Raw genomic sequence first — 27656 nt, 5'->3', positions numbered from 1 at the left:
TAACAAAAAGTGAAAAACTCACTCTCACTATGAGCTCACAAGGACCACAAATGAATGACATTAAACACAATGCATTTGAAACGTACTAACAACAACTTGTAGGATCGCCATGTCGGAGGGGGGGGGGGTGGTGGTACACTGTGACTGTCCCTTTAAGAAAATGCACTTGCAGCCATTTTCTACTCTTTGTGTGGGGTGGATTAGCTCTCTGGGTTGGAGCGGGGCGAAACTAGAGCATCAATCGGCACAGAAGCAGAAGAGGAGCAACAGAAAAAAAATTAATAAAATAAAATAAAATAAACAGATCAGCAGACAGTGGATCGCCGTCGCGCCGCGTCTCTGGATCCCGCCGGACGGACATGCGATTTTACAGGTAACGTAACGCAACGCAGCGAGGGATGGAGCCGCAGGAGCCGAGCGGGGCTGCTGATGCGCGCTGGGTAGTGATGATGGCTGGGAGACACCTTCTTCTTCTTCTTCTTCTTCTTATTCCACCTCGCGCCGTGCACCAACCCCCGTTACTTATCCGTCCGCGCACGAACGAGACCTCGAAGCCCGATGGCTGGTCAATGGAGCCGGATTGAGCGTCCCGTTATTTATTTTAGTATTTTTTTTTTTTTCGTCATCGGATTATTGTGACACATGAATGGGATCCTCGTTAGCAGCAGCAGCGCACACTGAGACGGGTGGGGTGAGGAGAGGGTTTATCCCGGGTGGGGGGGGGGGGGGGGGGCGGATCACGGTGCAGGCACCGCGACGCTGTGACCCGATCACGCCGTTTTCTTTTTTCTTTTTTTTTCTTCAATGTATTTCCGCTGCACGTAGGAAAGAGGTGTGATGGGGAGGGAATCGGATGCTGTAGCCGGCTCGATTTCACATCACAGCTTTTCATTCTCTCTCTTCGTGTGCCTGTGCCCCCCCCCCCCCCCGACCGACCGACCGACCGACCGACCCACCGGGCAGCGAGGCACGCCGTGTCGACATTGAGGCAGGCAGGCCCGGTGCTGGATGCACCGATGACAGGTTCACCCACTTCCGTTTCACACGGATGTTCCAAACGCTGTCCCGTCATCTAATGCAACCCCCCCCCCCTCTCCATTATATTGTCATTCTGGTCCTGTGGGTAGTGTCCATCCATCCACTGATTTAGAGCAGCAACGTGAACTGCACACTCGCTGAGTTGTAGATCTCTTCCCCCCCCCCTTCAACTGGCCGTGCCGTCATGACTTGCTGTGGAGCCTTGGATGATGCTTATACTCATCCATGGTAAAAAATAAAAATAATAATAATAAACGTATTTTATTCCCCAGTCATTTGTTGTGTAGTCCAAAAAAAAAGAGAAGAAGAAGAGTGAGACAGACGTGCAACACATGTGGAACATCTGAAGGATTGTTGAAGTGTAGATTATTGGTGCCCATTCAGTCATCTGGCTGTCCCCCCCCCATCTCTGTTAATTGATTCAATCGATGAGCCGATCTATACACGTATTCACCCCAAATTGATCACATGTGATCGATCCGGGTTGCCTGTTCTAGGTCATTGTAAATAGTCGGCCTTTGGGTTTCGGACTCTTGGTTTGAGATGGACATTTAGTGTGAATCGGTAATGAAAATAACAATAAGTTTACCCCCACAGATATTGGAACCCGTTTAGTCGTAGTTGCCTCGTGTTTGCGTACTGTCCCACATTACCGGCGTAGCTGTTGCCTCACACAGCTGATGATGCTGCTGCTGCTGCTGCTGTTTTCAGTTGAGCAGATTGACAGACAAAGACAGAAAGACAAAGGCCCGTTAGACATAAAAATCCAGCCAACCGAGAAAGAAAAGAGAAGTAGAGGTAAGCTGTGAGAACAGAAACCAGTGTGATCCTGCACGCTAACCAGATGCGTGCCACACCCCTAGAAAATTAAAAAGCAAAAAAGAATAGTCTTGTCAAAGGCCGGTGTTGATAGGTGAGGACGGTAAACAAAAACAAAAACCTAAACTATCTGTCAAGCCTGGTCACGTGAGCCAGGCTTCTGCCCCCCCCCCCCCCCCTCCTCCCTCCCGCATTGCATACTTGTGCGTGATATTCATTGTTGCACAGATCACGAGACCACAGCAGTTTCTCAGAGTTGGTCTCCCTAAAAAAAAGAGAAGACGTCCTGCCTGTCGACGCGGTGCACATGACACAGACCAACTACCCACAGATGCATGTGGGACACACACGTGACCGGTGCTGACCGTGTGTGTGCGCGCGCGTGTGTGTGTGTGTGTGTGTGTGTGTGTGTGCGCAGCACGCGGTCATGTGTGAGCGCTTGTCTTCTTCTTCTTCTTCTTCTTCTTCCTCCACGCCGATCGGGTCTCGTCTTATTGTGAGGACGAATATAATCACCAAACCAGCCTAGAGGGGGACATCCCTCTAAGTGTTGTGACCCTGGAGTTGACACACTTCCTCTCTCTCTCTCTCTCTCTCTCTCTCCGACAAGATGTATTACACACACGCCTCGCAGCACACACCGGTCGAGCTCTTCTTCTACAAAAGATGCTCTTTGCTATTTTGGTACTTTTCCTACTCTGCCTCGTTCTCCATGCTTCTTTTTTTAGGCTGTAGTATTTTGAGCACTTCCTCCAAACCCTCTTTTTGTCATAATGCCGCTCAGAGATCACACACCCCAAGCTTGCATGGTGGCTTCAGCTAAATTGGCCTGAGGGCCGTTTGCTTATCATGAATGTTCAAGTGCTATTGTATGGGGGGGTTTTTTGGAGGGGGGGGGGGGGAAGCTTCACTTGTGCGTAGCCTCACTCGGTCGTTCCGGTGTGAAACGGGCTCACGGCTCGGTCACCAAGGGTCCAGAAGGGAATGATGGGGCCCTTTGCTCTGTGAATATGCACACACACACACACACACACACACACACACACACCCCAACTGTTGAACAGAGACGCGTACAGGGTGGGAAAGTTGATTCAGCCAACCAGGGTCTCTGTCCCCGTCTGTATTCCCAAGCACAGATGGGAGCTTAGTGGCACTGGGCAATGCTTGTCTGCATGACAGAACCCCTTGTGGCGAGCTGCTTGTTTCCTTTTCTGTAAGCTGAACAGTAAAAAAAAATGACAGCAGTGGAAAGGATACAGGAAGCAACTTAGAAATAACTGAGTTAACACGCACACATTACAAAGCTTCAGTGGCACGGGGCCCAAGGTCTCCTTCTGGTCCATAAATATCAAATAACGACAAAGTCTTATTTGAGTTTCATACTTTCAGTTTATCAAAAGTGAGTCCCATCTTCATTGCTATTGGGCCGAAATAAAATGTCTGCGCAAAGGACCTCCAGCTCCCAGTGTGTCTGTGGTACGGCGTGCTACAGGATGGAACATGGATTTGACATTAGAAGTTTCACTCTAAATGAATTCAGCGTATTACCGTCCATGCACTCTTCCTCAGCCCGTCACCTGATAACTCTTCGCTTTCTGTGTGAACTCTGGTTTCAAAACCGGGCGTTTACCTCATGCAAATGTATGTCTGGCGTTTGTTACATTTCACAGTTTGTTGCAACAGGAAACCAGCAGCGCCCTTCCACGCTGGCTGCGAGACTCTGTCATTGTGATAGTGATCAAATTGAGGCATCCTCTTTTAAAATGACATAATGCTATCTGTCTTCACATTGAGGCATTTGTCAGCGTGCAAGCTGCTTTGGCATTTACACAATAGGTGGTGACTAACACTTGTGTTTGTGGGTGCGTGGCGAAGCATAACTGATGGAGCTATTATAAAAAAAAAACAAAAAAAACATGTCAAACGCCAACTTTCACACCAACTTTGACAATTCTACAACGTCACGCAACACTGCTGCCATCGCAAAAGCTCTTTTTTTCCACCCACGGGGGCCTCAGCCCTGCCTGGCCCTCGACCCGGCTGAAGCCCGAGCTCTCACTGGCTGTGAATATTAAACTGATTATCGGCCCCGGTCGGCGCCGCCTGCCGGGTCAGACGTAAAAAAACGCCCATTACCGAGGGGCGCGTAAGACACGGGTGGACGCATCCAGACTGCTTCCAGCGTGTTAATGCCGTTATGGCTGCTTATTTCCAAAGTTGGAGGACGGTGGTTGCAGTCGCTGTATATATTTTTGCATTCTGTGCTCGCGTGCAGCACACCGCCGTGTATTGATTTGAATTATTGCAAGTACGAAACGTCGCCCGACGCCTACTGCCTTTTGCAGGGCTGCACATGTTGTGTTTGTCAAATGTCAGTCACTCTCAGATCGATGAGATGAGGCCATGGCATTTCATAGAATTCTATGCTTTCAAATGAACAGGTATATTGCAAACTCGCGAGGGGTGGGACTGGGTGTGTGCTCTGTATTTCCCAAAAGAGCAGAGAGGGGGGGGGGGAGGATCCAGGTGCAGGGCGAACAGACACGCAGCCCCGCCGCACGGCCCCCAACGGGGCTTCAGAAGAGGAAGTGGCAGCGAGGCGCGTCAACAACGATCCGACTACAGTCATCCATCACCTCTACTCCCTGTTTTCGGGCTTTTGTCTCTCCAGGACGTTAGCTTTACTGACGCACTCTGTGGATGTTTATCCGTTCAACCTGATCCTATTCGCTCTTCTAATTGATATACCACACAATCTTTTTTCTTGGTACCCAGTGGAGCGACGGGTCTCGCGTCTCCTCACTCGCTCTGTCTCTTCATTTTGTGCCTCGTCTCAGACCGGGGTGTTGTGTGTGAGTGACGCCCCGTTGCCATGACGACCCACGTGACCCTGGAGGATGCCCTGTCCAATGTGGACCTGCTGGAGGAGCTGCCCCTCCCGGACCAGCAGCCGTGCATCGAGCCCCCTCCCTCCTCCATCATGTACCAGGTACTCGCTCACACACGCCGCCGCCCGCCATCGTCCCCGGCGGTTCAGACATGTTCATTGCACCGCGTTTAACCCTTTAATCCCCCCCTCCCCCCCTCCCCACCCCTACAGGCAAACTTTGACACCAACTTTGAAGACAGGAATGCATTTGTGACCGGCATCGCCCGTTACATCGAGCAAGCTACAGTCCACTCCAGCATGGTGAGAAATGTGCTCCAAATGTCATGACTATACATATATATATATAAATATATATCTATATATAGACTCCACATCTAATTGGTTGAATCAATATTTATTTGTGTCTTGAATAGTCCTTTTTGAGAACACTAAGCCAACTGTGGGAAGCAGCCTCACTCCCTTAAAACAAGCCTTGTTTTTTTTTTGTGAATTGATCATTTGGCTCTTTTGTAAGGATTTGGCGAGGCCCGTAGCGCGGCGCACACACACACTCACACACACACACACACACTCACACGGACACACACTTCCCTTACACACTGGTGGATCAGACAGGCAGTGGACCAATAAGCCCCTCTTTCCCCTGATGGTGAAGTAGTGGGGAGTGTGATCTGACTGGCAAAGAGGGGAAGTGGGGCTTTATTTCATCCGGAAGTGCGATTGCTGTTGGAGGCGGTCTGCTGGAGGTCACCGCTCCCTTTTAGCCATGAGTAATGGAGAAATCTTTCTCACCCACCTCTGAATGAGAAAGAAGGGTTCCCTGCTAGAATATTTATCGAGCCCCATTCATCCGGCAACATGTGACTCGTCTGAGAAGTTTGAAACATTTTTTTACTGTCAAGTGCCTTTAAAGGGACGGTTTGAGTTGAATGTCATGGGACCGTATGCCAGTCGGCTTGTGGTGCTCAAACTGCAAAAAAAAGACAAATCGTATTTCCAGAGATTATGACGGGCTACTGAAGATCCTTGAAACTGTTTTCTTCCATTATACCACATTCCCAAGCAACTTTCACCGAAACAATCCTGACTAATAAAACACACTACAGGTAAGATTCTGGGGCGAATTGTTCTTTTTAAGTAAGAGATACCAAGAATTAAAGCAATCCAGGTAAATACATCCGGTTCCTATGCATTAAATTGGCTTCAATTTGTGTCTGCGTTATTTTTGCAGAATGAGATGCTGGAGGAAGGACATGAGTATGCTGTGATGCTTTACACTTGGAGAAGCTGCTCCAGAGCCATTCCCCAGGTATCCACCACACACGACCACACATACACTTGTTTTTTTTAAGAAGACACCTTCTCTCTTATTACAGGGGTTCTTAACCTTTTTGACCTCGGGGGCCCAACTTTTTAAGTACAAAGTGGCCCGGGGCATTTTTCTTTCACCTGCTTTCCCTCCAGCGTCGGATCTTTGGTTTCCGTATGACGCTTTCATTTGGTTGGAGTCATGCTGCGTTCACACCAAAAGCCAAGCAAATTTTCGCCACGTTTACCCCGCCGGACTAGTTGTGGTTATTTCGCTTCATTCCCGTCCCGCTTTATGCGCGTGCCTTGTCTCCGTAAAGACAGTTGCAATACTTTCCGTTATCCACCATGGAAATAAATAACCACTATCTCTGCTCTTTATTTGATGTGTGAATTACACATTGAAACGTCGGCGCCGCAAAACGGTGTCGCGTTGGGGTTCATGACGTCGTCCGTCGTAATTTCACCGACTCCTCCAGGAAGTGCGTCTGGACGACCGCCGCTTCCAGCGCCGCTTCAGGCTGACCGGCAGCCGGTTTGACGATGGCCCGGTGCCAGCCTCTCCCTCGATCAGACGCCAACCAGCTTACAGGCGTTCAGTCTCAGCTGCGTGTGTGTGTCCGCTGAGCGGCTGCTTCTGTGTCTCCGCGCTGTGGCAGCAGGACGGCGGTGATGACGAGCGGAGCGTCTCAACGCTGATTGGCTTTCGTAAGACGGCGTCCGGCAGATTTTTCCTCCAAAAATAAAAAAAATATGGCCCGTTGCGGCCCACGGGTAGAAATTGAACGTGTTTTGCGGCCCTCTAGGTGGCGCTTGCGGCCCAATCTGTGACTCTTATGGTTAAAAATCACTGTCTTATTGCGTCTATGTTGAATTGTCGTTTCTTTTTCTTGATGGGATCTTACTCTGCATGCTCAGACTGAGAAAAGTATATGGCTTTAATTTCTGGTAGTTCTCCCACTGTGTTGGGCAAACTTGAACCTTCAGCCTGAAAGTATCTCATCACGGCACACTTGGAAACGTGTCCGGGACACAATGGGACACCTGTTTACTGTGGGGAAACATACCCCCTTGTTATGAAAAAAAACCATGTCGACCTGCAAACAAACTATATAAGTTGGATAAATCAGCTGTACTAAACAAACTGTACCTCTGTTGCTAAATCAAGCTGTTCGATGGCGCCCTCTTGTGTTTTCTAGGTGAAATGCAACGAGCAGCCCAACCGGGTTGAGATCTATGAGAAGACGGTGGAGGTCTTGGAACCTGAAGTCACCAAGCTCATGAAGTTCATGTACTTCCAGGTAAGACCTGGCTTCCGAACAAAAAAAAAAGCGTGCATTTCGACTGAAAGATGTTCTAATTTGAGAGTTTGCATGTTTGGTGTCTGTTTGGATACAGAAGTTTAACAATTTTTTTTTTTTCAATGCTAACAAATCTATTCTGATTTCTTTGTCTTCACAGCGCAAAGCCATCGAACGTTTCTGTAGCGAAGTAAAGCGTCTCTGCCACGCTGAGAGAAGGAAGGACTTTGTGTCTGAGGCCTACCTTCTTACTCTGGGCAAATTTATAAACATGTTTGCAGTGCTGGACGAACTGAAGAACATGAAATGCAGCGTCAAGAACGACCACTCTGCCTACAAAAGGTAGTGACCCACAAAGGGAGGAGTCCTAATGTGGAACGGTTTTAGTTAGAGCCGGGTTCTAAATGACCTCCTCTGCCTCCAGGGCTGCTCAATTCTTGAGGAAGATGGCCGACCCACAGTCCATCCAGGAGTCCCAGAACCTCTCCATGTTTTTAGCCAACCACAACAGGATCACCCAGGTTGGTGTGCAGGCAGTAAGACAAAAACGCGTCGCCACGTATGGACGCGGGGAACGGGAGGCTGACCTATTTGGTCAGTTTCTATATTAAGAGCCATATTAATGCAGCAGACGACTATTTGCTAGTGGTGGAGGCATGACATGATTTTTGTTCGGGCCAACCCCCTCATCAGCAGAAGCGAAAGGCTTCATTGAGCTATGGACAGCGAGCCCACGATGTGGTGTGATGACGTGTTGTGGTCTCTTTAATCCACTTTGTTAGCAACCCCCCCCCCCCCCCTATTTGATTAAAGATGTCGTTACGTATGACAAGCCACAAGATGCTGTCAGGACACCTGAAGCTTTTTCGGCCCTGAAAGCCTCATCAGACTCCATCCGCCTGTCGCCACTGTAGATGAACTGATGTGAGTTGCCCTGTTCCGTCTCCGTGTGTGTGTGTGTGTGTGTGTGTGTGTGTAGTGCCTGCACCAGCAGTTGGAGGTGATTCCGGGCTACGAGGAGCTTCTGGCCGACATTGTCAACATCTGCGTAGACTATTACGAGAACAAGATGTATCTGACGCCCAGCGAGAAGCACATGCTGCTAAAGGTAAACCCGTCTGCTTCCTGCTGCACAGCCAGAACCGTCGGCAGATCAGTAGTGGTGATCTGGCCGAAGGTCCGTCGCCGGTGTAAAAACGGGTCGTCTCTCTCCGTGTGTCAGGTGATGGGCTTTGGTCTGTACCTGATGGACGGCAACGTTAGTAATATCTACAAACTGGATGCCAAAAAGAGGATCAACCTGAGCAAAATCGACAAGTTCTTCAAAGTAAGGCTTTTGCTTTTTATTCAGCAATGCTTCATATTCCGGAGTTGCGTCCTTTGAGTATGAGACACCCCCCCCCCCACCCCCCCCCCTCCGTGTCTTTCAGCTTCAAGTGGTGCCGTTATTCGGAGACATGCAGATTGAGCTGTCCCGCTACATTGAGACCAGTGCCCACTACGAAGAAAACAAGTCCAAGTAAGAAAGGCGCGTTCAGCAGTCTGCACGCGCAGTGCACAGGAAACGCTTCCTCCCATCTCCTCCCATCTCCTCCCAATCCTTTTCCACGCTGTGCCCAGGTGGACGTGCACCCAGAGCAGCGTCTCGCCGCAGTACAACCTGTGCGAGCAGATGGTGCAGATCAGGGAGGACCACATCCGCTTCATCTCGGAGCTGGCGCGCTACAGCAACAGCGAGGTGGTGACGGGCTCGGGCCTGGACAGCCAGAAGTCCGACGAGGAGTACAGAGAGCTGTTCGACCTCGCGCTGAGGGGCCTGCAGCTGCTGTCCAAGTGGAGCACGCACGTCATGGAAGTTGTGAGTGGCGGCGACCTGGTCGTTTTTTAACAATGAAAGGTTCTGTGGTGGTTTTGAAATTCGAAGGTTGTCCGTTTAAAAAAAAAAAAAATGTATTTATAGCTCTCCCTGTCTATTTCAGTACTCTTGGAAGCTGGTCCATCCCACGGATAAATTCTGCAACAAGGACTGCCCGGGCACAGCGGAGGAGTACGAGCGAGCCACGCGGTACAATTACACCAGTGAGGAGAAGTTTGCCCTGGTGGAAGTCATTGCCATGATCAAAGGCCTGCAGGTACCAGTGAGCGTGACGGGTGTCCAGCAGCTCTTTTATTAACGCATTCAACATGGATGTATCCAGCGTGTCCAGTCAGAAAGCTAGATATATATTTATATATATGTGACGTGAGAAGTGATGCGCCAAACAGCTATACGGTCCCTATCCTCAAATCAAATTGATTGGCATTATAGGAAATGCACTTATTTTCTGTATAGTTTGGGGTTCAATCAGAAGACCAAAGGCACACTTTAAAATATGAAGAGCAGAAAGCCGGATTGCTCAGCTTCGTTTAAAGCGTGGACACGGAGGAGGGGGGGGAGAGGCTTTATTCGTAGGTTCTTCATTATTCAACAAGGCAGAAGGGAGTGTTGACTTAACAAAGCTACGTACATATCACGTACACATAAAGAGGTAATGGGATCTTTTTGTTCAGAAGGACAAAAGACACAGACTATTATTCGGAGCTGAGGGGCTTTATGGTCTGCAAAGCGTCTTTAATGGACAGATATCAGAGGAGCATTGGGCTGCTCATCCAACTCTGCAGTAAACAACGTCTCAAAATGTCAAATCATTCCTCGAACACAGAGTTTATGGTCGGTAACCTTTGTGACCAAGATGATGATGATGATGATAATGATCACAGTGCTTTGTAATGAACCGTGTAGGTTCTGATGGGCCGAATGGAGTCCGTGTTTAACCAAGCCATCAGGAATACCATCTACGCGGCGCTGCAGGACTTTGCCCAGATGACCCTCAGAGAGCCTCTGCGCCAGGCTGTGCGCAAGAAGAAGAACGTCCTCATTAGGTAAACACACACACACACACACACACAGTGATGATCTGATCAAATGAACATGAACGCTAATCTTGAGGCTCTTTTTTTTTTTACCCTTAATGTCCTAAAGCGCTTGTGTAATCCTATTTTCTTTTTCGATAGTGTTCTCCAGGCCATTCGTAAGACTGTGTGTGACTGGGATGGAGTGAGGGAACCTCCGAATGACCCCTGCCTGAGGGGTGAGAAGGACCCAAAAGGTGGATTTGACATCAAAGTTCCCCGCAGGGCTGTAGGACCCTCCAGCACACAGGTAAGACCTGGAGGAGATCAGAATGCTCTGCTACTGGCAGTAAACTGAAAACATCCCTGTGTGAACTGGTATACTGAAATCACAGAAACTAGTTCACACATCTGGGCACTTCAGTGCTTTTATTCTGAAGGTGTGAAATCCTTTTTTGCGTCCCTCTGCAGCTGTACATGGTGCGCACCATGCTGGAATCCCTCATAGCAGACAAGAGCGGGTCTAAGAAGACTCTCCGCAGCTGCCTGGATGGACCCATCGTGGTGGCCATAGAAGACTTCCACAAACATTCCTTCTTCTTCACTCACCTGCTCAACTTCAGCGGTGAGTAGAAGGCCTCCGCATACATTCGATTCAAAAATAGAAGCTCTTACTGCCTGTGGAACCTGTGGACATTCGAGGTAACTCCTTCCTTCCTCCTCCTGCGCCGCCCAGAGGCCCTGCAGCAGTGCTGCGACCTGTCCCAGCTCTGGTTCAGGGAGTTCTTCCTGGAGCTCACCATGGGTCGCAGGATCCAGTTCCCCATCGAGATGTCCATGCCCTGGATCCTCACTGACCACATCCTGGAGACCAAGGAGCCCTCCATGATGGAGTAAGACAAAATCTTGGCGTTTTTGCAACGCCATAAAACCGCAGCGCATTTTAACCGGCGGTCTCCCTCCTCCAGATATGTGCTGTATCCTCTGGACTTGTACAACGACAGCGGCTACTACGCTCTCACCAAGTTCAAGAAGCAGTTCCTGTACGATGAGATCGAGGCCGAGGTACGGTATTTGGAATCAGTGGGATCAATATGCAGAGATCTTCACAGCGCCTTCATGGTGTTCTCCTCCTTCCCAGGTGAACCTCTGCTTTGACCAGTTTGTCTACAAGTTGGCGGATCAGATCTTCGCCTACTACAAAGCCATGGCTGGAAGGTACGGTAGAACGCCGCGTCTCCTCCCCCCCCCTGCTGACGTCGTGGGGTTGTCCTGCGGGCCCTCTTCTAACAAATCCCATTGCCACGTGTTTCACAGCGTCCTCCTCGACAAGCGCTTCAGAGCCGAGTGCAAAAACTACGGCGTGATCATCCCGTACCCGCCGTCCAACCGCTACGAGACGCTGCTCAAGCAGAGACACGTGCAGGTGCCCGGGAAACGCTCTCCTCCTCCTCCGTCCCTCTTTGGCCGCCGGCCCGTTTGTGGCGTTCGACTGCATTTTCTTAAGCGCTCCTCCTCTCGCTCACAGCTGCTGGGTCGCTCCATCGACCTGAACCGCCTGATCACCCAGAGGATCTCTGCAGCGATGTACAAGTCCCTGGACCACGCCATCAGCCGCTTCGAGAGCGAGGACCTCACCTCCATCGTGGTGAGGCGATGCACACTCACTGAAACCCAAAACGGGGGGGGGGGTGGTCGAACCCGAAAAAAACCCGGCGTGTCTCACGCGTGTCCCTCGCGTCCCTCGTTCCCCAGGAGCTGGAGTGGCTGCTGGAGATCAACAGGCTTACCCACCGGCTCCTGTGCAAGCACATGACCCTGGACAGCTTCGACGCCATGTTCCGCGAGGCCAACCACAATGTCTCCGCCCCCTACGGGCGGATCACGCTGCACGTCTTCTGGGAGCTCAACTTCGATTTCCTGCCCAACTACTGCTACAACGGCTCCACGAACCGGTCAGTGTGCCGGTGGATGGTCGCAGAGGCCTTTTTTCGTCTTTTTTTAGTTTCCTCTTTCGGGTATTAAACCGAGTTTTCTTTTCAGCTTTGTGCGTACAGCAATTCCCTTCACCCAGGAGCCTCAAAGGGACAAGCCAGCTAATGTGCAGCCTTACTACTTGTACGGGTCCAAGGTATAGTCCACTGATGAACGGGCTTTCATATTACAGCACAGTATTCTTGAATCGGTGTTTTAAAAAGAAAAGCTGCATTCCCACGGGGCCCGGAATCAAAACGTTTCTGTTTCTCTGTTCCTTTCCTTCTCAGCCTCTCAACATTGCCTACTCCCACATATACAGCTCCTACAGAAACTTTGTCGGCCCGCCCCACTTCAAGACCGTCTGCCGCCTCCTTGGTTACCAAGGCATCGCTGTGGTGATGGAGGAGCTGCTCAAAATTGTCAAGAGCCTGGTATTTATCTTCATTTTCCACCACACGCCCCTAAATAAATGTGTCCTTCCCCGGGTTTGATGGATTCTTACTGTGTTTAAAAAACAAAAAAAACCCACTGTGTTTTATCTATATTCTGTGACACTTACAGTTACAGGGCACCATCCTGCAGTACGTGAAAACGCTGATCGAAGTCATGCCCAAGATCTGCCGCCTGCCGCGCCACGAGTACGGCTCTCCAGGTGAGCTCCCCGCGTCTCCTCTCTCTCCGAGTGGTTTTAATGCACACGGGACGGTGGGCAAATCGAACAAACATTAATGAGCAATTGGGTCTATTTATCTTTTGCGACAGTCAGTACTTCCCCCCCCCCCCCCCCCCCTCCCTCCCACACATTCGCCAACCACCGTGGAGTTTTGTGCTAATGCTGCCTCTTTGGGTCTAGACGGCACGCGGAGCCGTTACTGAAATAAAACGATTACCTGCAGCTGCGGTTAAACATTTGCAGCACAGAGCCGGCCATAGAAAATGCTGACGACGTATAAACCGCTACATCGTCGGCAAGGAGGAGAAACATCCGGCCTCGTGAAGCATTTAGGAGGGCCGTGAAACGAGCCGATGGGGGACACAGCCGGGTGAAATAGCAACTCTGCTACAACGGTGATGAAGTTTTGTATAGGTGTTGTATTTTTATGGCCCGATGCTTTACTTTTCTGCATTTCGGTGTATTTCCTCGCCTGCCTCCGTGCATACTGGCCCCCGGAGTGCAGTCACGTGGGATTTCCTTGTGCAATCTATACATTACTGATGTTCCGTACACTCGTTTCTGTACCCGGCTTAGTGCCTGTGATCTCACAAATGTGGGTCAGGGTAGTTTCATGCTGGTAGCGATAGATTGTCAATGACACAACGAGGAATTAGTGGACGCTTTCTGCTGGGCCGCATGGGTAAAAGAAATGTCTAATTAACGAGGTATCATGGCTGTTCTGTTTCTGCCATTACAGGTATCCTGGAGTTCTTCCACCATCAGCTCAAGGATATCATTGAATACGCTGAGCTGAAAACCGACGTCTTCCAGAGTTTAAGGGAGGTGGGAAATGCCATCCTCTTCTGCCTGCTCATCGAGCAAGCTCTGGTAAGACACTTACTACATAACGAATATATATATCACTGTATGGAACCCCCTGACACTAACCTTTCCTTTTCTTTGTCGCTTTAACATGTTATTTATGTATTTTTAATCGCTGCCATATTAGCTGCCCCCACATTTTGTTCCACTGCGCTCCAAGGCCTTCCTTTGAGGTCCCAGAGCATGCTCGGTGCTCAGGATCCACTTGTGTGTGTGTGTGGCTGTCTTTGTGTGGGTGACCACTGACCCGGGTGCCTGGAAGTTTCTGCCCATCTTCCGATGTTGGCTCGTGTCCATAATGAAATAGGAAGGGCAGAAACTGTCAGGCGCCCAGTCCTTCGTGGCCCTGAGTGATCTCTGATGGGCTCTTTTTCTGAAACGCAACTCTATTTTTCATTACACGCTGGAAACAACCACAGGTGGTAAGGATTTAGGTTTTTATTTAGAAATAACAGTCGGAATGTCTATTTCTCTTCTATTTCTTGCTTGTTAGGGCTGCGTGTTTCTGTTTCTTCTTCTTCTTCTTCTTCTTCTTCTTCTACCACCATGTTAGTTTGGCACAAACTGTTTCACCTTCAGCCAGCCATGGACGCAAAGAGACCATTTCACTGTCCTATGAATTTGATCAAAGGATATATTTTTTAATAAAAACGATTTGTATGTATTTAGAGACATTAAATCAAGAAATATATTATTATATATATATATAAAAAAAGAAACTCCATCTGGCTGCTGCAGTATCACATCTTGTCCTTGTCTCCCATGTGACAGTTGGTTGTTGATACAGTCTTGTGCTGCACTGCACGTCTTCCTCAATACTTTCTTCTGGTTGTTGGTGCATTTGCTGCTTATCTACTAAACACTACTCAGCTGACACTTTTTTAACTTTGTTTTGACTGACCTGTGTGACCATCGGGTGCATGTTGGTTCGAGTTACCTCTACGTGTGTGTTGTTTATTTTTATCTCTGCATGGCTTTTTTTTTTTTTTTTTTCCATTCATCACCCTTTTAGTATTTAGCTTCTCTGCATTTACTCTGACTTAGATCTTGTTGTCCTCACTAACCAACTGTCACCATGACAACCACTGAGATATTAAGCATGACCTCACGTAGTTAGAACAACACTACCGCACTGACATTTTACACTCTAAGTGTTTGGGTTTATTAAGGTGGAAGATTAGGGGGGGGGGGTGTGTTGACAAACGCATAATCCTGCTGCCACCATGGCTTGATTAACAAAAACACAACAACTCTGTTTTTCTTGTCCCCTTATCTGTATAATAAGATGACCGTAATCCACAATGTTATAATGGGAAACATTTATATATGATAATATGCTTCAGACATTGTTATTCTTTTGATACAACATTTTGAGAGAAGAAGTCCATCTTAGAGTATTTGGGTCCGGGTGGGTTCTTTAAAAATCATCATTGCTTTATGGCCGCCTGCATGCCCTAAGGGTGTTCTTGAAATTGACCTTTTTTTAATGTTTTTTTTTTTTTTCGTTTTCTTTTGTGCTTAAATTTTAGTCTCAGGAGGAAGTGTGCGACCTGCTCCATGCCGCCCCCTTCCAGAACATTCTGCCCCGAGTCTACATTAAAGGTATACAAAAGGGTTGGAAGCACAAAATACACGGCAGAAAAAAGGCTCGCCCCGTCGCGCTTAGCCCTCTATCCATGGGTTTATTTATTTGTCATTCCTGAAGAGCGTCTGCATATCCGTGTGCTTGTGTGTCGCGTAGAGGGAGAGCGTCTGGAGGTGAGGATGAAAAGGCTGGAAGCCAAGTACGCCCCTCTACACCTGGTGCCTCTGATTGAGAGGTTAGGAACCCCACAGGTGAGTTAAACACGAATGTCTTCAAGAAGGACAGACCGATCGGGACCGACTAAAGATGTGTGTTAGTAGCAAGTGTCACTGGCTTTTTCCTTTTCACCAGCAAATCGCCATTGCCCGTGAGGGGGACTTGCTGACCAAAGAGCGCCTGTGCTGCGGCCTTTCCATGTTCGAGGTCATCCTGACGCGCATCCGCAGCTTCCTGCAGGACGGGGTGTGGCGCGGCCCCCCTCCCACCAACGGCGTGATGCATGTTGACGAGTGTATGGAGTTTCACCGCCTGTGGAGCGCCATGCAGTTTGTCTACTGCATCCCTGTGGGCACGCATGAGTTCACAGCGGAGTAAGTGGCACCTGCATTTGTAGTAGCTCTTTTTCGGCCATCGACCACATATGTGGTATTATAAATAATAGTAGCAGTGGTTTTCTTTTTTTTTTTTCTTTTCACCAGACCATATTATCGGAGGAATTCGCGTAAACCGTCTATGTTGTATTTTGTTTGTTTGTTTGAAGCAGAGGTGCAAGCTACTTTTCAATTGACATCGTCAACAGTTCTAACGTTACACACAGTGAGCGCAAAACGAATGGATATAAAAAAAAAAAACTTAGGAAGAAAGGAACGCTAATTAGCCCTACCGAGGTTTCCGTGGTGACCCAACAGGATTTTTTTTTCAATGGCAGACGATCTACCAGCACCGCCTCGGGCAATCAACCGATTGGTCGATTGGCCCTTAGTTTAAGGGCTTTAGTTGTTTTATTGGAAACTGGTAGAAATCGGTCACAAAAAAACCCCTTGACGTGAGCCTTCTTCTTTAGGCGAAGCATTCCTCGCGCTGTTCTTTACGACACGGCTCTACGTTAGAAAAAGAACAAAATAAAAGAGCACATTTTTTTCCCCCACATTGTCAACCTGCTCTCCGTCACCATCAGCAGCTGATAAAAACACTAAAGCAGACTTCCGAAGAGATGCGATCATTTTAATCTTCTCTACTGAATCTCTTGTAAAGAAGTTGCGATCTAAGTTGCATTCGATTTTGCTGATTCAATGTTGTCTTCACTGAGAAAACAACTGACGTGTGTTACTTGCCTTGCCTATCAGGCAGTGCTTCGGCGACGGGCTGAACTGGGCCGGCTGTGCCATCATCGTGCTGTTGGGACAGCAGCGTCGTTTTGACCTCTTTGACTTCTGCTACCATCTGCTCAAAGTCCAAAGACAGGACGGCAAGGATGAGATCATCAAAAATGTGGTGGGTATACTCAAAGTTTCCCCCCCCCCCCCCCTACGTCTGCTCACACCGCTTAATGTCGTCCGACTTATTCCCTTTTCTGTCGTTATTTTCTTGACAGCCCTTGAAGAAGATGGCAGACCGCATTAGGAAGTACCAGATCCTCAACAATGAGATCTTTGCCATTCTCAACAAGTACATGAAGGCAGTGGAGACGGACAGTTCCACTGTGGAGCATGTTCGCTGTTTCCAGCCTCCTATACACCAATCCCTGGCTACCACTTGTTGAAATAGACCCTACACACACACGCACACACACACACACACACATAAAACACTTAGCTACGGTTCAAACGTCTGCCTCTCCGTGGTCTTGTAGTGGTGTAGATTACCACGATGGCTTCACACTGGCTTTAAGTATCCAAGGACCGGTCTTTCCAAACTTGGCGTCTAAAATATAGCTGTCTTTGAAGCTTTGAAGCATTAGAAGTGGACCAGGCCAGAGGTGGAAGTGTATATTCTATTCACACCTTTTTTCTTTTTTATTTCACGGTCTGTGTGGCTCTCACTCAGACTCATGCATGCCTCCTCCCATTCCTTCCGCTGCACACCCGCGGGTTGGACCACCGATACAAATGCCAAAAGAGTCGCCCAACATGTGAGCGGGCGCCGCTTGTTTGAAACGCCCACCACTGGGACTCATGAATGCCTTTCAGAATTTTCAATCGAGAGTTGAGACAAAAGTAAATCTAACAATGTTTCAATCAAAGACTTGAGTATTGCAAGAAAATAGCTAATTTTCAAAGTTATATAAAAGCTCTTTAATATGGTGCTGTTAAATGCTACTAATCAGTAAACCCTGTGCTACCATTATGCGTGTCCTCTATTACGACCCAAACCTGTTTATTGTGATGCATTGGAAACTCTTCACTCATTTGTATGATAATCTGGTCATCATGAGGCATTTTAATACGTATTCACCTGCTTGCTTTTAAAGGAATGAAAGTACCTCGCATTCTTGATTTGCTCTTATTCATCCCCACATCTTTTTTTTTTTTGGCTTGTTCTTGACACATTTTTATTCTGTACAAGTTCCGCTGTAAATTTCACTGTTGAACTAAGTGAGGTGTTGTGTGTTGTAATTGTTTTTAATATTATTTTTATTTACACATCCGTGGTATACTTGCGTCTCTACTACTGGCTGTACACCTCATCAACTTTATTTCTTTCTCCTTTGTCCGTCGGATAGATTTTTTTTATACTCTGTACATGTTACAGCGATATTATTTACAATTTTGGAAATACACATCTGCATCTGGGTATATGTCTTGGCGTTTTCAAGAGTGAAAAAAAACAAAACAAGATTGGAAAATACTAGGTTTGTTAAAGACAGTGATGTAATAGATGAACCTGTTCTGAGTGTGAATGGATGATGTTGGTCCAGCAGACCTATGAAATATTCTTCACATAAAGGAAAAAAACATAACTAATGTGAGTGATAATTAAAGTGCAGTTGAATAAATATAGTCTGTATTCACTATTGTTGGACTTTTGCTTTAGATTTAGCGGTGTTTTTAAACATGCTAAATTTGTCCCTATTTTATTTCTCATGAAGGAAGGCAAATTAATGATTAACAAGTAACCCTCCCCAAACTGCCCTGTGATCTTTTTATGCTTTCTTTTAAATGAACAAACTTTCTTTTTGTAACTCAAGTGTCTTTTTATCATATTTATTCAACTCCGACGTATTGTTCATTTAAAGGTTAATCTGGTTGAAATGAAGGTACCGATGTATCATCTCAAAACCTTAGCATGGCAAGTGTAATTTATTGTCATCAATGGCTCCATTTGTGACATGAGGCTTTGTTTAATGATATTGTTGTACAAGTGACCATGTTTTGAAGTACAAAAAAAGTGGAGAAAAAGAATTTAACGTGTACAACAATGGTCCTGCAAAGGATTTGAAATTATGTTGTATTTCCATGAAATAAAAAATGTTTAACTGAAAGAACTTTTTACATTATTATTTTACCTGACAGTGCCCCTCTCCCAGTATTCAAGTAAACAGGCTTGTTCCTTTGTTCTTTTTAACTACCGATTTCAGAGGCTTGGTTGTTGGCTCAGCCTTGTCTTTGCTTTGCTAAATGAAGCGCTGTGTCCTTAGCATTTGTGTAATGTTAATTCTTAAGATAATTTCCTTTTGGTGCCACACGAATGAATTTCACGACTAAGAAAATAAATTACACGAATCAGGAAACGTTTATTGCCATCATATGTCAGACATACATGGAATTTGACTTTTCGGTTGGTGCATGACGGAAGACAATAAAGGACAACAGACAACAAAACTGTTAGTGTGGCGGGAGGTCTTGGTCCTGATGGACCTCAGCCTCCTGCCGGATGGAAGGGGCACAAACAGTTCATGTCCGGGGGTGAGAGGGGTCGGCTACAATCTTTCTGGCCCGCGTCAAAGTCCTGGAAGTGAACAAGTCCTGGAGAGACGGCAGATTGCAGCCGAATACCCTCTCTGCAGAGCGGATGACACGCTGCAACCTGCCCTTGTCCTTGGCTGTGGCTGCAGCGTACCACACGGTGATGGAGGAGCAGAGGATGGACTCCATGATGGCCGTGTAGAAGTGGACCATCATCGCCTTCAGCTGCCTCAGGAAGAACAACCTCTGCTGAGCCTTCTTGGTGATGGAGCTGGTGTTCAGCTCCCACTTGAGGTCCTGGGTGATGATGGAGCCCAGGAAACGGAAGGAATCCACAGTGGTGACGGGGGAGTCACACAGGGTGAGGGGGTGAAGGTGAATATGAATAAAACACTATTATACGTTCCAACACAGATAGGCTACCTTTTTAAAAAAACTATTAACATATGTAATGCACTTGCTATGGAATCCTACAGCGTCCATTAGAATTATGCAATGACGTCACTAGCGACTTCCATGACAGCCAATGCCAATAGCGACTTTCCTTGCTAAGGAGTTTGCAACGCTGGTTCGACCAATTTGTCAAGCTATTCAGATTCGGACACCCCTCTCACCATGGACACAAGCTCCTTGAGCCGCTCCCCTGTGGAAGGAGGCTGCGCTCCTTCAGGACCAGGACCTCTCGCCACAGAAACAACTCGGTCAGCAGTTGGTCTTATGAACCAAGTCTGAGTTGACCCGAATACCCCATCCCAGAAACATTTTGCAGTGGTTTCTGACAATGGAAATATATGTACATACATAGAGCCTACGTGTTTTAACGTACTTATTTGTGAATGTTGTTTTTTATTTTGCTTGTATATTTGCATTTTATTTTACTTTGATCTCATGTGATTCTTATATTGCACCAATTCATCAAGTCAAAATCCTCTGTGTTTAACATATGACGCAATAAATGGTTTGTGATTCTGATTATTTTAACTTTATATTCTTTTTTTTAGTGGCGGAAATATTTTTCCATAATATCCTGCATTTTAGCACAATACTATAAACAAATATTCCTACTCTGGGGAATAAGCGTACGGATAATGAGTCATGGTCGGGTGGTGTGTAAATACTACTAATACTTTATACAACGTAACAGACGTCAACCAAGCCTGGCTGCCTATTGGCCAGGCGTAGCAGACGTCATCCAGGCCTGGCTGCCTATTGGCCGCACACGTACGCATGACGTTATTTTGAAATTTCAGCGGTCGAGCGCCGCCGCTGTTGTTGTGTGTCACTGGAAGCTTACCCCGCAGCCTTCGTGTCACGGTTGGAAGTTCAAAAATAGTCACAAACTGTGTATTGAAAATGTCTTTTTCAAGAGCCCCCCTGAAGAGGTTCAACGAGAACGTAGGTGAGTGACGTTCAGAAGCAGCAGTAGCGTAGAGGCAAAGTATCCCCAAGTTGTTCAGCAATTCACGTTAGCTTATAAGTAGCTTATGTTAGCTGGCATGCGCTAACAGTTAGTGATAAGGAACCATTAACTAGTTACACACGAAGCGAATGGAAGCCATTAAGCTAACGCACGATAGCTGTCTAAACTAACAAGGCCTCTGCCTCTGTAACCTGGCTAATGTTGTGCTGTTGACCGAAGGTTGTGCTCCTCCACCGGGGTCCTATGACATCAAACCCGGGGACCCAAAGGGAGCAGCTTCCTTCGACAAATCGGACCGGTTCAGACTGGTAAAGGCGGGTGGGTACACGTGATGAGCAAAATCCATCCAGGATAGAACGCTTTGAAGGTTAGATAAAACCTAACTTTGTCTGCTATCTATTTGGATGAATCTGTTTCTCCAGCCGCTCTGCCTCTACCGTCACCCTCCAGAAATGCCTCCATGATGTCACCTGTCCGCAGGACCATGTCAGTTGATGGTCTTGTAAGTTGTCTTTAACATCAGTATGCAACGCTAACTATTCCATCTATACGGCCCCTCAGTAACCGATGCGCTTTTTCAAAATCAAATAGTGAAATTCCCTTGTCAAAAATCCTAGGTTGAAGGTTCATCTGTAAAGAAGGAGAAGCATGCCATGACCATGGAAAGGAAGCAGCAGAAACTCTTGGACAGAGAGGTAGTGACACCTTTGCAAAGGAACCTTTGTGCTCTAGGTTTACTGAAAACAAATGCTGTGATTTCTTTTTTTTTTTTAAGTGTATTGTGTCCCATTGTCAGATCTGAGCAAGAGTGACGCTAGTACTTTACAGAGGCTATGTTGAAAAATGCCATGACCGTAGCTGTGTTTCCATCCAGATAAGGTCCCTGGTTCAGCAGCGAGGGGATCAGGACCGTCGCTTGCTGGCTCTAGAAGAGGATCTGAGGAAGGTGGAGGCCAAGCTGCTAGCTGCAGTCAGGGAGAAGACTGGCCTCGCTGCCAATGTGACCACCCTTGACAGACAGCTGGTAGAGCTCAAGAAAGTTAACGAGTTCCTAAAAAACAAGGTGTGGTTGGTTTTGTTATTCAATTTCATGGGAATAAAAAACGATCCTGTCTTTATTACACCTTGATGCATGTTTTAGCTGCTATGAAAAGTGTGACCGAGTGCATTTTCTTTTAGGTTTCTGCTGACACCACAAAAAAGAGAATTAATTTACTCACAATGGACTTGATGGAAGCAAGGAACACTTTGGATGTTAAAAACAAGGTATGACTTGGTTACATATATTCCATTATTATACAACACAATTAGCTGATCACATTTTCAGCTGCAGCAGATGCTTATTGTGTGTGTGTGTGTGTGTGTGTGTCCAGGAGTTGAAGATCCTGCAGATTACCACTGAAGGCCAAGCTAAAGTGCTAGAATCTGACCTGGAAGCTGCCAGAGCTACTGTCACTGCTCTGAAGGATAGGAATAAAGACCTGGGTAATATTGAACAGCATCAGATAGCAGTGCAGCAATGCAAACACGCTTGCATGTATAGGAATACAAGCAGTGTCTCTTTTTGATGTATCCCTTTTACAGAGAACCTTCATCAAGTGACCAAAACTCTGAACGAAGAGCTGGAGAATGAGAACGCTAGTTTGCTGGGTGAGTTCTGTCTGGAAGACCTCCTCTGAGTTGTGTTAACCATCTGAATGATATGCCAGATTTGTCTGCCTGCCTGTCCTGTGCATACAAGATTACCGTGTGTGTTGTGTGCGTGCGCCTGCTTTCTTTGATTACTTATTATTTTGTTTGATTTTCCAGCTGTTATACGGGAGCTGAGGGAGGAGGTCCAAGCTTTGCAGGGATACCTGGACACAGCCAATGACCAAATCCAGGTTCAAACTCTGCCTCATCAAACAGTGTTTACAGTGTGGACATCTATAAGTCATAGATTAAAAAAACATGCCTCACCTCTCTATGTGTTTTGCAGGATCTCCGTTTGAAGCTCAGAGAGAAGACCCAGGAGAATACTGCTGCTGGTTCTCAGATGGAGAAAGTGACGTAAGCTAATGCATACTGGATCCTCAAAGCAGGTTAGATGTTCACTGTATATCATAACGCTCATTTTCCACTTTCCTGCAGGCAACTAGAGACGGACCTGGACCAGCGCACCACTGAGCTACAAACAATCCAAGCTGAGTTGAGGCTAAAAGAGGAAGAGACCCAGAAACTCCAGCAAGCGCTGCAGGTGTCAAAGGACGCTTTAGTGGAGCTGGAGAAGAGGTTGGAGAACCAAGAGCTGGTGCTTAAATCTTCACAAAGGTCCATGAGTGACATGGAGGAGCAAATGGAGTCGGCCAGCCAAAGAATTCAGGACTCTCGAGCGACAGTTCGACAGCAGGAGGCAGAGCTCAACAGACTGAGAGAAGTGCTCAGAAGGACAGAGAAGGAGCTGGACGAGAGAGTGGCACACTTGGAGCAGAGGTGTCTGTTTTCTGAGGAAGAAAGAAGTATGTTCACCAAGATCTGTTGACATAAATAACTTCATTTACAAAAGTTTATTCCCGGTGATGTGATGCACATATTGTGTTTTTTGTTTAAGGCAAGACTCAGGAAGAGGGCATGAGGAGGGTGGAGGAGTTGAAAGCAGAGCTCCTCTTGCTAAAGGAAGCAAAAAAAGAAGAGAAAAATGCTCAGATTCAGCTGCAGCAGAAACATGCTGCTCTGAGTAAAGAACTGACAAAAGAAAAGGTGACCCAGCCGTTGTTCATCTCACACAGAACATTTGGTCAGGATTCATTGTCCGACCACCTTAACCGTGACTGACTCCTATTTTCTACAGGCCCTTGTCGACTCCCTGTCTGTGCTGGTGGAGCAGGAGAGGGAGGAGGCAGAGCAGCGCCTCACACAGCTGAAGGAGGAGATGGAAGAGGTGCTGGGAGACCTTGCTGTCTTGGAGGACCAGGAGCAAAGGAGGCTGGAGGCGGCGCAGAAGAGTCACGAGTCCCTCCAGAGGCTGCAGGAGGATTACAGCGAGCTGGAGAGACAGCTGAGGGATACCAGGGCACTGCTGGAGAGGTGAGCAACCAGAGGCCAAATGCACTGACGACGAGATGTGTTGACAGAAAAGGCGCATTGCGGCGAAGCCTGAAAGTCGCGTTTGAATTAACGACGTCCTCCACACTGCACTTGCAAAAACAAACGTTTTCTGCCCCTGCGGCTTGCTCCTATTTAAAGTCGGCGGCAGCTGGGAGCGTGTCCCAGGACACACTGATCATAAAGTAAAGAAAAATAATTGACAGGTTGCCGGGCCATCATGGCCCCGACGCAGAGAGAGGGTCACTGTCTATTTTTGTTTGAGCCCAATTTCAATGATTTCAAGTAACCTCACTACCTCTGAATCTGAAGGGAAGAAGGGCACAAGTTGGAGGGAACTTTTATTTTTATCATTTGATCAGACAATTGAGAGTGGAGACGGATAAAATAGTTTTGAATGATGCGCAACCGACGACGGAGAATGGCGGTGCATTTGAGAACCACTCTACCACTAAGATATATTTTCTTTATCAGTTTGTTATTCCATCATATATTTAGGGATTTATTGTTTAGCTATGAAATGCAGGAGCACAGGATCACCCGTTCCTATTTGATCCAAACCGCAGTTCGGATGTAGAGGGTATTATCTTTATACATGACTAATTTTGGGAATGATACTTCTAAAATTGAGTAAATATAATTACTTCAAGTTATGTAAATTACCAATAGTAAATATGACTATTTATTAGAATTCTTTGATATAGCTTAAATTGTAATTTATTGTGGTTATATTCTACATACAAGCATTTTGACCAAAGAGTATATTTAGATGTAACCCCTTTTAATAACAATTTGCAACAATGTTTGACCTTGAGATTTTGTCTTTTTAAACTGGTTACTCCTTAGCGCTGTATATCACAATAAAAGCAACATATTTCCAGGTTTTAGCTGCTGGTAACCAGTCAATGTTTGGTATCTTGTAAATCATTTTTTGATGACCAGATTAGTTGCAGGTTAATTTTTCTCCTGGTCAGCTGAACTTCAGCTATACTTCATAGCTCTGCAATCCACCATCAGGACTGATGTTTCAGAAATAAGGTGTTCTGGAAATGTTTGTTTTAACGTACTTTCCACAGGCCTTACACATCTGTCAAAAAAAAATATATATATATATATATATATATATATATATATTATTCATTCATCTGTGTCAGTAAAGCCACTTCCTATCATCACATGAAAACTGATTGCTCATCATTTTTAGTAAGAGCAATGATGTGGCCGCTTTGAAAGAGGAGCATTCATCAGCCATGAAGGAACTCGAAGGGGCGCACGCCACCTCCCTGAGCAAGCTGGGAGACATTGTCAAGGAGCTGGAGAGGTGAGCGCCATTGTTGTCAGTATTCCTACAATGTGACCTGTATCCATGTCACGGTTAAACTTCACACACCGCCCGCTTTACTATTCAGCGCCAGAGAGGCTCTGCAGGGAGCCGAGGGAAGACACAAAGAACTGGAAGCGGAGATGGGCAGAGTGACGCAACACATGAAGGAGGAGATGGACAAAATGCTTCAGCAGAACGAGGAGGAGGTCAACAGACTGAAGGAGGACTTAAAAGAGCACAAGGAGAGGCAGGAAGCTGAGGTGAAGGAGAGACGGGAGAATTCAAGGTATGCTTAATATCCCTCGGTCTGCGTTGAAATAACTGTCAATTTTCCATCTTTTTTTACATTCCCCTTTTTCCTTGACTTGATAGAAATCTGCTGGAGGTGCAGACTCGCCTTGCACAAAAGGATGAGCAGATAAAAGCCATGGGGACGAGCCACGCGGCCCTAATCAATCAGCTACAGCAGATGCTACTGCTGCAGACCAAAGAGAGAGATGAGGCACTGGAGCAACTAGAGGAACAGAAAAATCAGCTCCAAAATGAGAAGGAAAAAGCCCAGGGACTGCTAAAGGAGGTCAACCAGGAAAAAGGGGAAATAATGAAACAGCTCCAACAAGAAAGGGAAGAGAACGTTAAAGTTCAGACAGCTCTTCAGGCAGAAAGGGGAGCATTGGGGGCTGAAAGAGAAGACCTCCAGCAGGTCAGGTCAGAGGTGCTCGGTCTACAGATTGAGCTTGAGAGAGTACACGAGGAAAGGAAAAGTCTTCTGTCTCAAATAGAGCTCAGTGACCGGAGCAGGCTTGATCTTGAAAATCAACTGAACATGGCCGAGCGGGACAGAGATCAGGCTCGCCTGGATATGGTTGAACAAGGGGGTTTGAACTTCCAAGCCCAATTAGACCATGTGGAGGAGGAGACGCGGACTCTGCAGCGCGAGTTGGACGAACTGAGACAAGACGGGCGAGCTCTGCAGGAACAGGTACGAGTACTGACTCAGGAGAAGGTCACGCTGCAGTGGGAGATGGAGGAGCAGCGGCAGGAACTTCAAGGACAAATTAATGAAGCACAGGAGAAAAGGTGAACAAGATCGGGTTATTAATATGTACAATTTTGTCTTCTTTTTGTTCTTTTTTGACCGTTTTCACATTTTAACCTGACATTCCTTTTAATCCTAAGCGCGCAAGTTTCGGAGACGGAACACTGGAGGAAACAATATGAGGAGCTGTTTGCCAAAGTCAAGCCCTTCCAGGTCAGTCATTTCGACTACCGGATCAAATATGTCCCAGATGTTTATCACCCCGCTCTGCAGTTTTGTGGAGCATTTTTAACATCTGTTGGCTCACCTTAATTTCACCGCTCTCATCAACCTGGTTTCAAGCTATACGACAGCGTTGTTGTTGTTATTATTAAGGCTTGTTTGCTCAGTTTAAATAAATTCCTCCCCATTGCTCATGCGGCTACGCCCCCACAGGAACAGCTCAACGCTTTTGCGGCCGAGCGAAACGCACTACTGAATGAAAACGGAGCGAACCAGGAGGAGTTGAACAAGCTGTCGGACGCCTACGCCCGTCTGCTGGGCCACCAGAACCAGAAGCAGAAGATCAGACATGTGATGAAGCTGAAGGACGAGAATGTCGGCCTGAAGCAGGTGATGCACGAGAGCGGTACAGCCGGCCTTCCAAACCACAAAGTCCAGTGCCTGTGCTTCATCCCTGTTTCTTCTTTGTTGGTCGGGTTGTTTGTGAAGGAGGTGTTCAAGCTTCGGTCGCAGGTGAGCCGGCAGAAGTCTGATCTGGAGCAGCTGAAGTCGCAGCTCGTGGCTACTGCGGGTCGCAGGTTTGATCCCAGCAAAACGTTCCAACGCGACAAGGAGAACAGGCCAACCGAAGCCCTTAAAGAAGGTGTCAACTACACATCTAAATAATTCCAATATGGGATGAGAATCATTTTGCAAAATAGAGCTCTTCTGCCGGACAACAAACAAACTGGATTTGTCTTTTTAATGCCTTAACTCTTATTTGGGTACATTTTGTTAACTGGCTTTCATAGTGTTGTAAAGCCTTTTGAGTCAAATTGTGTCATAGAGAGTAAGGATGCATGTCACTGTTTAGATTTTAAAAAGAACTGTTGGAAGCAGATTGTATTTGTGCGGGAGCAGTGTTTTAAAATAATGAGGAAATCGATGGCTCTAAGTCTACACACGACGCAAAGAACAATAGCAAAGTCAACGTTAGAATAGGAGATGCTTTTAGCAAAGCTAAGGACTGCAGAACCAGAAACTTCCTTCTAAGTCTTTCTTCTTTGTAAATAAAGTCACGTTTAATTACACTTCTTAAACTAAAGTATTACTGAGATTTATTTACTTCCCGAGTGCAAAAAGCCCCTTTCTGGTTTGATCTTCTCGGCCATGGCTGTCCTCTGCCAGCAGAGAGCACTCTTGGTCTGCAGCCGCAGGTCGGAGCTGCAAAAGGCCCATGTTCCCTCCACGCTATATACAAAGGATGACTTTGTAGAGAGGAGCCTTGCTCTGTGCGTCCTGAAGCCTTATTTCCCTCAATTGGACGTGACATAGC

General features: G+C 46.9%; 2 protein-coding genes across 2 annotated transcripts; both read left to right on the top strand.

Annotated features, from left to right (window-relative positions):
• The first annotated feature begins 142 nt into the window (after window positions 1-142).
• cyfip2 (cytoplasmic FMR1 interacting protein 2) lies at window positions 143-18831 on the top strand. The gene is made up of 30 exons (XM_037460468.2): window positions 143-373; window positions 4695-4846; window positions 4958-5047; window positions 5979-6056; window positions 7255-7356; window positions 7517-7698; window positions 7781-7877; window positions 8336-8464; window positions 8579-8683; window positions 8787-8875; window positions 8977-9214; window positions 9336-9488; window positions 10139-10278; window positions 10411-10558; window positions 10720-10873; window positions 10985-11141; window positions 11217-11313; window positions 11390-11466; window positions 11566-11674; window positions 11777-11896; window positions 12004-12203; window positions 12292-12379; window positions 12513-12656; window positions 12787-12877; window positions 13638-13768; window positions 15292-15364; window positions 15504-15598; window positions 15699-15937; window positions 16694-16841; window positions 16942-18831. The coding sequence occupies exons 2-30, from the start codon at window positions 4730-4732 to the stop codon at window positions 17107-17109; spliced, it is 3759 nt and encodes a 1252-aa protein (XP_037316365.2). The 5' UTR covers window positions 143-373; window positions 4695-4729; the 3' UTR covers window positions 17110-18831.
• Window positions 18832-20417: 1586 nt separating this feature from the next.
• Window positions 20418-27430, top strand: hmmr (hyaluronan-mediated motility receptor (RHAMM)). Its single transcript, XM_037460469.2, has 19 exons — window positions 20418-20651; window positions 20892-20990; window positions 21095-21174; window positions 21290-21367; window positions 21547-21735; window positions 21852-21938; window positions 22046-22157; window positions 22257-22322; window positions 22482-22555; window positions 22651-22721; window positions 22803-23170; window positions 23263-23411; window positions 23503-23738; window positions 24961-25077; window positions 25166-25366; window positions 25453-26160; window positions 26260-26332; window positions 26555-26731; window positions 26831-27430. The coding sequence occupies exons 1-19, from the start codon at window positions 20606-20608 to the stop codon at window positions 27005-27007; spliced, it is 3108 nt and encodes a 1035-aa protein (XP_037316366.2). The 5' UTR covers window positions 20418-20605; the 3' UTR covers window positions 27008-27430.
• The last annotated feature ends 226 nt before the right edge of the window (window positions 27431-27656 follow it).

Source organism: Pungitius pungitius, chromosome 2, assembly GCF_949316345.1.
Source record: "Pungitius pungitius chromosome 2, fPunPun2.1, whole genome shotgun sequence".
In the NCBI taxonomy this organism is placed as follows: domain Eukaryota; kingdom Metazoa; phylum Chordata; class Actinopteri; order Perciformes; family Gasterosteidae; genus Pungitius; species Pungitius pungitius.
This window is presented reverse-complemented; position numbering and strand designations above follow the sequence as displayed.

What these genes read in the sequence shown, in the direction of transcription:
- cyfip2 (XM_037460468.2), top strand. Translation starts at nt 4,730, where the DNA reads ATGACGACCCACGTGACCCTGGAGGATGCCCTGTCCAATGTGGACCTG. An exon ending in ACGATGAGATCGAGGCCGAG is followed by an intron (nt 11,314 to 11,389) that starts GTACGGTATTTG and finishes CCTCCTTCCCAG; the next exon opens with GTGAACCTCTGCTTTGACCA. An exon ending in TGCTCATCGAGCAAGCTCTG is followed by an intron (nt 13,769 to 15,291) that starts GTAAGACACTTA and finishes CTTAAATTTTAG; the next exon opens with TCTCAGGAGGAAGTGTGCGA.
- hmmr (XM_037460469.2), top strand. Translation starts at nt 20,606, where the DNA reads ATGTCTTTTTCAAGAGCCCCCCTGAAGAGGTTCAACGAGAACGTAG. An exon ending in CCATGTCAGTTGATGGTCTT is followed by an intron (nt 21,175 to 21,289) that starts GTAAGTTGTCTT and finishes CAAAAATCCTAG; the next exon opens with GTTGAAGGTTCATCTGTAAA. An exon ending in TGAGAACGCTAGTTTGCTGG is followed by an intron (nt 22,323 to 22,481) that starts GTGAGTTCTGTC and finishes TTGATTTTCCAG; the next exon opens with CTGTTATACGGGAGCTGAGG.